The 10,276-nt window shown below is 55.4% G+C and overlaps 1 protein-coding gene across 1 annotated transcript in view; it reads left to right on the plus strand.

Annotated features, from left to right (window-relative positions):
* Positions 1–10,276, plus strand: part of SGIP1 (SH3 domain GRB2 like endophilin interacting protein 1) — a 45,752-nt gene that overhangs the window by 32,235 nt on the left and 3,241 nt on the right. The window contains exons 18-22 of the mRNA XM_017740583.1: positions 2,017–2,076; positions 7,043–7,154; positions 7,756–7,911; positions 8,763–8,895; positions 9,190–9,391. Coding sequence (XP_017596072.1) covers positions 2,017–2,076; positions 7,043–7,154; positions 7,756–7,911; positions 8,763–8,895; positions 9,190–9,391 — 663 coding nt within the window. The remainder of the gene's footprint in view (positions 1–2,016; positions 2,077–7,042; positions 7,155–7,755; positions 7,912–8,762; positions 8,896–9,189; positions 9,392–10,276) is intronic.

A 10,276-nucleotide genomic window follows, 5' to 3' on the forward strand; every position in this document is an offset into this window, starting at 1 on the left:
GGAGGGGACAGCCAGGCTGAGGACAGGGATGGTCCCAGGGGCTGCAGGAGGCTGGGAAGGGCAATGGGAGCGGACTGAGGGCTGCTCCCCCACCTCTCGGTGCCTCAGGCTCTCAGTTTAGATTTATTTTTTTCTCTCATACATTTTTTGGGAACAAGAGCTGCTGTTGGGTGTTTTAACCACCTCCCCACGCTGAGCAGGGGGGGTGAGGCTGCTGGGCTGGGGTCCCAGACTGGGGTCCCACCCCCTCCATGGGGGTTTCCTTGGAGGAGAGCCAAAATCAGGGCTCTGGGGTCACCCCTGATGGGGAGCTCCAAATGGGGCAGCCAGGAGGAGCATCCCGTATTTTGCATCTCCAGCTCCATGCGGAGATTATGCTGAGTGGGAAGGGATCCACCAGGATCACTGATCCAATTCCTGCCCTACACAGACACCCTAACAATCCCACCCTGGGCATCCCTGGCAGTGTTGTCCCAACGCTCCTGGGGCTCTGGCAGCCTCAGGGCCGTGCCCATTCCCTGGGGAGCCTGGGCAGTGCCCAGCAGCCTCTGGATGAGGAACCTTTTCAGCTGGCCTCCAACCTAAACCTTGGGAAAAGCTGGATGGGGGACAGGCAGGGACAGACAGGGTTTGGGATCTGCATTGGGAAAGCATCTCCTTGTCCCCACCAAAGCAAGGGCGGGCGCTGGTGCTGGGCGAGCATCCAGGAAAACCCACAGCAGAGGAGGGAGCACTTCTAATTCCCAAACGAGGAGAAGCTGGGGTGGGAGGTGTGCAGGGATGGGCAGGTCTGGGATCAGGGAGCACTGCAGGTCACGGGGGTCTGGGACACCCCAATGCAGCTGGGGCTGGAGTCCGTCTCCACCGCATTCCCCGTTCCCTGTGGCAAAGTCCGATGGAGTTTGTCCAAGAGCACGTGAAGGGTTGTTCCATCTCCGTGTCCTCCGTGCTGTTCTGGTGTGCTTTCCTCGTTGGCTGCGTGTCAGTCTGGACAATTCCTGGCAGAGCAAGGAGCTGGTTTATTCCCGTGTCGGTGCCCCTTCCGTCATCTCTCTGTCTCTCCGTTGATACAAGTGCGCTGCTTGGTTTCACTTGGGATCCGTGTTTTCATTCTTTTTGTGTTCTTCTTTTCTTTTTTCTTTCTTTCTTTCCTTTGCGTTTCTTCTGCTTGTGTTATCAGAGGATGATGCTTTTATTGCCAAACTGCCCGCGTTTGAAAGGCGCAGTGAAACGCCGGCAGGTACTGTACTAGCAGGGAGTTTTCCAAGAAATCCGCCTTCGGAGCGGCACCCACCGCTCGCAGCACCTTGCATGACAGTTTCTCAGTGACTCAAAGGACTCGGAGGTGGAAGGTTGGCACCTCCCAAATTCCAAAAGGTTCATTTAGCAGCTCAAAAAGCTGTTTCTCCCCACCCCACACACACACCCCATCCCGAGTTATTCCAGCGTGGTGGCTTTGGAGGCGGTGGGAGTGCAGGGAGCTGGTTGTGACGGGAAAGGGAAGATTCCAGCTAGGGTCTGCTGCTCTGTGTGCGTGTGTCTGGTTCTCTGCAAGTGTCGTGTCCTGAGATGCGAGAGCAAACAGCCACGTGTCACTGTCCCTGAGTGTCCCTGCGGGGTGGCATTCCCGCCGGGAATGCTGGCGGAGGCGGCGCCGGCGCTGAGGGGCGCAGGGCGCGCTGGCCCCGCTCCGCGCAGGCAGAACACGCTGACGGATGCATGAGCCGACAAAGCCTCTTCTACTGTAGCCAAAAAAAAAAGCGAGAGCACCCCTCCAAACTGCTCACCCAGCGGGCAGAACGACTCTTCCATCTGGGCTTCCATAGCTTTGCTTTCCGCTTTGTCTCCCAAGCCAGCGCCCGGGTGTCACGCCCCTGTCCCTGCACGTGTGACCGCCCTGCAGCGCCCGCCCCCTCCCCGTAGCGACATTAATGACCTGCTCTGTGACTCACACTGTGTCCTTCTCTCTCCCTCTCCTTGACCTTTCCCATCCCGCTTCAACTCCTGGCCATACAGAGAATGAACAGCCTTCCCTCGTTTGGTTTGACAGAGGAAAGTTTTATTTGACTTTCGAAGGTAAGTTGTGCAAAGCACGCCCGGTAACCACTCGCTCTCCCCCGCTCTCGCTCTCTCGCTCCCGGGGTTCCCTTCCGAGGCTCCATCCAATCCAGCTTTCCAGGCTCCATCCAATCGAGCTTCCCGTGCGGAATGCTATGGCTACTTAGATGACATCGCCGGTCCGACCGGAATCGTTTTGATTTGATTTGTGCATTTTGTCCCGCTGATCTCTTGTTCCTCGTTGATTCCCTTTTCAAAAAACAAAACAAAACAACAACAAAAAAAAACCCACCAAAAAATTCCGCCCCAAACCAAAAACCCAAAACCCCAAACGAACATTCCGAATGTTCCCAGACGGAGGTGAAAACCAGGGAGCGGAGCCGCTTGCGCTGCCGAGGAACTTGACTCTGTCAACCAGGGCTTCTCTCCACTCTCCCCGCGAGCTGCTCGTTCCCCGGAGCAGGCTGGTTAATTCAAACCCAAAGGGTGTCGGCTTCGCTGCCTCCTCCCCACCTCCCATCCCAGTTTTCGGCAGGAAGGGCTCCGGGAATGCGCTGGCACTGCCAGCACCTCCCCTGCGCTGCTGCCAGGTTGTGCTGCTGGGGTGCTTGGTTGGAGGTGCTGGAGGTTTTTGGGTCCCTGGTGGATGAGGAGCGTTGGGGAGGATGCGGGGAGGGGAAACCCTCGGTTTGGGGCCGATGGCACCTTCTCCGAGCAGTGTCACATCCCAGAGGGGACAAAGGGTGAGTGGCCAGTCCCCCGAGGCTTTGGGGGAAGTTTCATCCCGCGGGCACTGAGCCAACATTATCCTTTCAACAAGAACGAAAAGCAGGAGGTTCGCTTGCAGCAGGGCGAGGAGCTTCAAATCCCCAGGGAAGCATTTGGGAGCTGTTGTGGTGCTTGCAGGCAGAGCTGGGGGTGCTGCTGGCACGGGGCGTGCCGGAGAATGTTCCATGTGTGATCCCAAAGTGTGTCCCCTCCTGCAAAGGAGTGGCCTGGGGTGGCACTGCCTGGAACGGGTTGTTGGGATCATGGAGCAAACCCCTGCAGGTGACCGTGATGGCTGAGCAGCAGCAGGAGGCAGGGATCAGGCTGGTGGTGACCAGGGGCGTTGGGTCCTTCCTTTCCTCCTTTTTCCTTGGCTCCAAGGTCCCCACTCGGGCAATTCCCACTTTGATGTCCCCACTCCAGCGGCATCTCCCAGTTTAGACCCAGGAGAGGCCGTGGAGGAGCTGCCTCCTCCTGGTGCTCGGGGCAGTTTTGCTGTTTCCAGCTAAAATCCCGGCTTGGGTTTCCTTTCTCAGGTGCTTGCTGGGAGCTCTGGGAAGAGCTGAGGGCAGCAGGGACTGCGTTATCCCTCAGCACGGATATTCCAGCAGCACATTCCCCCTGCTCCGTGCTTCCTCCTGCCCCTCGCTCAGTCCAGCACCAGCACTGCACATCCACCTTTGGGGGTCTTCTTGTGCCTTGGAATAGTACCCTTGTATTGGAATTCTTGGTTCTGGTGGTGTGAATGGTGTGGAGCACGGGGTGGGATTATCCTGGGAAAGCAGGAGTGTGGCACTGCCTCCGGGCTCATCCCACAGCCCACGAAGGAGCTGTCTCACTTCCACACGCTGGATTTCCTGATTTATCTCTAAATATTTAAGCCCAACTTGAAAATAAAAAAGATGAACTTCATCTGCAGGGAAGTGAGAGGAGATCTGCTGAGTTTGGCGTCTGGAACTCAGGGCATGGAATGCCAGAAGGGAAATCATGGTTTCTGTCTGGATTTGGGGTTTTTTTTTTGTGGCAAGATCCGTGTGCTTGATGAACATGGGGCAGTTTGTTCCTGTGTGAAAAGAGATGTGGCGATGCTCTCATGCAGAGTCATGTTCTGGGATCCCTGGCTACTCCAAAGCTGCATTTTCCACCTTTTTTAGGGAAATAAGGCAGATTAAGCTGGTCTGCTCCTTATGGCTGGATCCAAAGCTCCATAAAGTGGATTTATTTTTGCCTCCGTGATTATCAGGTCGTTTGTGCAAATGAAATGTTCATAAAAATGACTTCAGAAGCAGGAGCTGAAAAGGCAAGTTTGGGGTGGAGTTGTGCCACAGCAACTGGATTGGTCTCTCAGGTTTCTGGAAAATAATTCTAATGCTTATAATAGTTTATACTTTTGTAGCGAAAACCTGAGTTTTCACTATTTATTTCTTCTCTGAAGCCATGAAGAGAAGAATTTATGGATTCATGAGGGAAGAGTGGAGGGAACCAAGAACCCCAATTCCACCCACATGATTTTTAGATAATTAGAAATGAGGATGTTTTGTTGTTACTGATGCTCGGATGGACTCAGATTCCCACAGCCCAGCTGAGCCTGCTCAGGGGATCCATGAGATCTCCCTGTGTATTCCTGATTTTTCATCCTGGAGAATCAAGGAATCTCATACAGATGCAGAGAAACAGGGGAAAAGGAGGAGATGGGAAACAAAGAGAACGGTGTGGTGGTGCGGGAGACCCCTGCCCCTCATTCCATACCCTGGTGCGGGGTCCAGGCTAAACCCAGCTGGAGTTTGCACATTTGGGAAGTGGGCTTTTCCTTTTCCAAGGAATGATGATTCCATTGCCAAGCCCTTCCTTGTGCCTTCCCTATGAGATGAGCCTGAGGCTCCTCTGCTTGGTGACACCTCCGGTTTCCCCCTCCACAGCCAGACTTTGTGGATGTTTTTGGAATCCCATCTGTATTTCCAGGTGGATGCAGTGGGAATATCCCGCTGCTGGGATATCAGCTGGGTGTGATGCTCTGAGGGGTTGTTGCTCTGGGTGGGGAGCAAGGATTTGCTCCCAGTGGTGTCTTTGGAAAGGATTGATAGAAAATGTGCTGTCCCATGTCCTGCACATCCCCTCAGTCATGGGGCTTTGGGGTTTGGCGTCCCGTGGCTTTAGGGAGCTGCCTGTGCCCTCATCTGGAACTGTGTCTATCCTTCAGTGGGATGTCCATCAGGGAATCCCTGAGGGATATCCTGGGCTGTGGCCTCGGGAGCAAGAGGCTCTGGGTTTGTTAGGGTAATTAATTAATAATTAATGGATGCGTGTGTGGCAATGGGTCTGGCGTGTGTGGGGGAGATGTTGCAGCTGCCCATCCCGGAACAGCCGGATACGCTCCCTGAGCATCCTCATCCCGGGCTGCAGCTGGGATCCCCGATTCCCCTGAGCCTCTTCGGATGCGTGACCGAGAGGGACACGTGTGGCTGCATCCATTTTTTACACTTTTAGGCTGCATTAGACCTTGGAAGGGAAAATCCTTCATCTGTGCCTCTAGGAAAGAGCACTTAGGATTTATCTATTAACGCACGGGTGCCTTGGGAAGGTGTGAGGAATCCTCCTTGTTGGTGAAAACCATAATTTCTCCCATTAATACACCCAAACTCAAAGTGTAATTGAAGTGACAGAAGTGCTTCCCCCCAGGAGATGTTGCAAATCCCAATTTCCTGCCCCCAAACCCTGTTATTCACTGGGGCAGCAATGGGAAGCAGCAGAGAAAGAAGGGAAGGGATCATTTTTGAGGATAGCCCAAGCAGAAGAGCTCACCAGGAACGTGGCACATTTTGCTCGGCGTTGCATCCTCCTCATCCGCTGCCTGTGGAGGTGCTGCCCATCCCGGGGCTGGCGTTGGAATTCCTATGGCTCTGGCTGGAGCTGGCAGGGGTTCACACGCTCCGAGCAAACCCCGGGCTGGATCCATCCCCCCTTCCACCCACCCGGTGATGACAGTGACGGAGTGAGGGGGTCCCTGGATAAGGTGCCCCTCTGGAGTCCTCTGCTGTTCCTTTTTAGCTGGTTTGGGGCAAAATAATCCTCGTGCTTCACCTGGTGTACAGAATGTGGGATGAAAGAAAGTTCCAAAGGGGCATTGCAGGAAATAGAGGAGGCTGAAGGGCACTGCCAGGGCAGGGAGTGACCTCTCCAGGAGCTTTGGGGTGGTACAACACCTTGTACATCTGGGCTGATCTTTGGATGCTTTCCGTTGGGAAGAGGTGAGGGCTTGGCTATGCCAACCCCTTGGTGGTGGGCACAGAGCTTGTGGTCCCACAGAGGGTTTCCAGCATGCCAGGGGCACCTGCAGTGATGATTTCATCCTCAAATGTCTTTTGGAAGCAACAATTCCTGGCCAGCCAAGGGAAACCCATGTGTGACCCTGCAGGGCTGAATTATTTCAGAGCCTGGTGAGTGTCCATGGATGCACAGCACCACCGAAGCAAACTTTTCCCCTTTTTCAAATCATGGAATCCGAGAATGGTTTGTCTTGGTTGGAACCTTAAATCTTGGCTCATTCCAGCCCTGCCATGGGCAGGGACAGCTTCCACCATCCCAGGTGGCTCCTGTCCAGGCTGGCCTTGGACACTGCCAGGGATCCAGGGGCAGCCACGGCTGCTCTGGGCACCCTGTGCCAGGGCCTCTGTTCTTCCAGGTTTCTGATGATTTGCAGATTTCCCGTCGGGCACTGAGGGTTTTGTGGAACGAGCAGGGTGTGAAGGATGCTCCTGGCACAGCGGGCAGGAGAGGAGAGCAGAGCGTGCCGGGGACTGCAGGACCCCCCTGAGCTTGGGGGAACATCAGGGGGACACTGCCAACACCCCGATCCCCAGGGGCAGCCTGAGCTCCCCGGGGGTGACACAATGAACCCCCCCAGCCCCTTTTTGCGGGGCCCAAAAAGCGACTGCAAAAACTGTCATGCAAAGCTGCCGTGTGGCAGCCCCCGCGCCGGGGGCCCCGCATGCTGCTCCCGCCTGGCCATCTCCATCCTTTTCTTTGCTTGCTTTTGGCAGCGGGGGGAAAAAAGTGATTTTCCAAACGTTTTGAAAGCCTCATCCAAAGCCTGGGGGATTTTTTTGGTGATGATTTGCCCATCGAGTCAGGCTGGGGGGCACAGCGAGCTGCCAGTCCCGGGGAGCGGGGCCGTGGTGCCCGGGGGTGCCAAGGGGTGCTGTTTGCTCTGTTGCAGGCTCGTCGCGGGGGCCCAGCCCCCTCACCATGGGGGCACAGGACACCCTGCCCGTGGCCGCCGCCTTCACCGAAACCGTCAACGCGTACTTCAAAGGGGCCGACCCCAACAAGTAGGTGCCGACCCCCAGGGTCGGGGTGTCCCTGGGGGGGTTTTGGGGTTGGGACAGGCAGGGGGTGCTGGAGAGGTTTTGTGAGGGATGGGGAGGGGGACAGGAGGTGATGTGGGCTCGGCATGTGCGTGTTGGGGTGTCCAGGGGTGGGACACGGCTGGGGTGCCCTGTTTGAAAGGGAGGTGAGGACTTGGTGTGAGGAATCTCAGAGAGCAGCACGGGAAGGGTGGGAGGGGGCTGCACCTTCCCTCCCCATGCCCTGACCAAAATGGGATGGCATTCCAACAGAAACTTGGAGGGTTTTCCCTGTTTTCAAACCCTCTAATAGATAAAACCCGAAAGGGCAGACCAAAGACAAATTCATTTCACTGAAATACTGAATGACAGCAAAAATAAGAAGCTTTAAACAGGGCACTGATATTCAAGAATATCCCTGTCAGCCCTTCTGCTGTTTCTGCTCTCTCTGAGGCCACCAGAGGCTCAGATGTGTCGGGTGGGCAGTGGGGGCTGTCCCCACACCATCCACGGTGCAGCCCCTCCCTCCTTGCTGCATTTTGAGCCCCGTCTCCTCCCCCCTGGGTCTCTGTGCTGGGTGCTGCAGGTGCATCGTGAAGATCACGGGGGAGATGGTGCTCTCCTTCCCGGCGGGCATCACCCGACACTTTGCCAACAACCCCTCTCCAGCCGTGCTCACCTTCCGTGTGCTCAACTACAACAGGCTGGAGCACGTCCTGCCAAACCCCCAGCTCCTCTGCTGGTAAGCCCTTCCCTCACCAGCATTCCAGGGGAAGGCGGGATTCCAGGAAAACAGGGTGTTTGCAGTTTGGCCTGAAGTATCTTCCTCGGTTTTGGGAGGGAAACTCTTAAGACCTTAAATATTTTAAAAAATCCCAGAATGGTTTGGGTTGATAGATCATCAGGATCATCCAGTTCCAATCCTGTCTGCTGTGGGCAAAGATACATTTCACTAGATCATGTTGCTCCAAGCCCCGTCCAGCCTGGCCTTGGGCACTGCCAGGGATCCAGGGGCAGCCCCAGCTGCTCTGGGCACCCTGTGCCAGGGCCTGCCCACCCTCCCAGGGAACAATTCCTTCCCAATATCCCACCCATCCCTGCCCTCTGGCACTGGGAAGCCATTCCCTGTGTCCTGTCCCTCCATGCCTTGTCCCCAGTCCCTCTGCAGCTCTCCTGGAGCCCCTTCAGGCCCTGCCAGGGGCTCTGAGCTCTCCCTGGAGCCTTCTCCTCTCCAGGTGAGCACCCCCAGCTCTGCCAGCCTGGCTCCAGAGCAGAGGGGCTCCAGCCCTGTGGCCTCCTCTGGGCTCCACATCCTGTTGGCCCCAGGGCTGGGGCAGCTCTGCAGGTGGGGTCTCACCTGAGTGGGGCAGAGGGGTAGAATCCCCCCCTTTCCTGCTGCCCACACTGCGGGATCAGCCCAGGGCATGGGGGTTTCTGACTCGCAGCACACAGGGATCAGGACGAGCCAGAGCTGTGTGGGAGGGAGCCAATATTCCTCGGGATGTGGGATGGAGTGTGGTCCCTGTGCTGTGTAGAACAGCTCTCTGCTGCCCAGGTGGGTTTGTCCAAAGGGTTCATTCTCCCTCTGTGCAGTGACAACGTGCAGAGTGACTCCAGCTCCAAGGAGTTCTGGGTCAACATGCCAAACCTGATGACTCACCTAAAGAAGGTATCGGAACAGAAACCTCAAGCCACCTATTACAATGTGGATATGCTCAAATACCAGGTAGGGGTTTTTTTGTGAGCTAAAACCGTGCAAAAAAAAAAAAAAACAAACGCCAGAGGGAATTATAGCTGTAAAAAATGGTGTTTCCCTAGTGCAGAGTGGAGCTAATGTGAGGTGGGGGCTTGCTGTCCCACTGTCCCTTCTGTGTGGCACTGGGTTGTCTGGCTTTAAGCCCAGTACTAAATTCAGTGGGAATTCAAGGTATTGCCTCCAAATGCGATGTCCGCGTCTGTAAAATGGGATTTCTCCCTTCAGCCCTATGGAAACTAAATGTTTTTTCTGTCATTTTGGAAGGTATCTGCCCAGGGTATTCAGTCTACTCCATTAAACCTTGCAGTGAGCTGGCGGTGTGACCCTGCAAGCACTGACCTGCGCATCGACTACAAATACAATACAGAGGCAATGACCACACCGGTAGCTCTAAACAACGTCCAGTTCCTCGTCCCCGTCGACGGAGGAGTAACCAAACTCCAAGCTGTGCTTCCTCCTGCTGTCTGGTAGGCATTGCTCATCCTGTCCCTGCCTGGAATTCCCATCCTGCTGCAGGAGGGTCTGTGGGTGGGAGCTGGGGCCACGATGGGGACCCAAACCTGCCCTCCTCTTGTAGGAGGAAACATGAAACACCACTCTGATTCCCTTTGTCTTGCCACTCCCACAAGAAAATGGTCAGAGATGAAGGAATATGTGCAGGCAGCAGAGCATCAGCCCTTATTTGTGTTTTGGCTGCTTTATCCAGGGTTTAGAGGGATGCGCAGCCATTGCTGCCATAGGCCCTGGCACAGGGTGCCCCGAGCAGCTGTGGCTGCCCCATGCCTGGAAATGTTTCAGGCCAGATTGGACGGGACTTGGAGCAACCTGGGATAGTGGAAGGTGTCCTGGCCCACGGCAGGAGGTGGAACAGGATGAGCTTTAATGTTTCACCCTTGGAAGTGTCCCAGGCCAGGTTGGACATTGGGGCTTGGAGCAACCTGGGATAGTGGAAGGTGTCCCTGCCATGGCAGGGGGTGGGATTAGATGATTTTAAAAGTCCCTTCCAACCAAAGCAGTCTGGGATTCTGGGATTCTGTGGAAGGATGTGTGGCTGTCACTGCCATAGCCACCGGCACATTCCCATGCCTGTTACCCATCACTCCTGCAATCCAAGAACAGCATTTTCCTGCTCAGCTTATACAATCATAGAATTCTTTTGGTTGGAAAAGCCTTCTAGGACTATCCAGTCCAGACACCAACCCAGCACTGCCAAACCCACCAGGTGAAACCCAAATCCAAGCTCCCAGAATTGCTGCTCCAGAGGGCAGCACCAGAGTAGTTCCCTCCCCACCTCTACCTCCACAGCCTTTAGCAAAATTCAAATGACTCCTTGGTAATTTTTCGATGCTTA

This window comes from Corvus brachyrhynchos, unplaced genomic scaffold, assembly GCF_000691975.1.
Source record: "Corvus brachyrhynchos isolate BGI_N302 unplaced genomic scaffold, ASM69197v1 scaffold280, whole genome shotgun sequence".
Lineage (NCBI taxonomy): Eukaryota > Metazoa > Chordata > Aves > Passeriformes > Corvidae > Corvus > Corvus brachyrhynchos.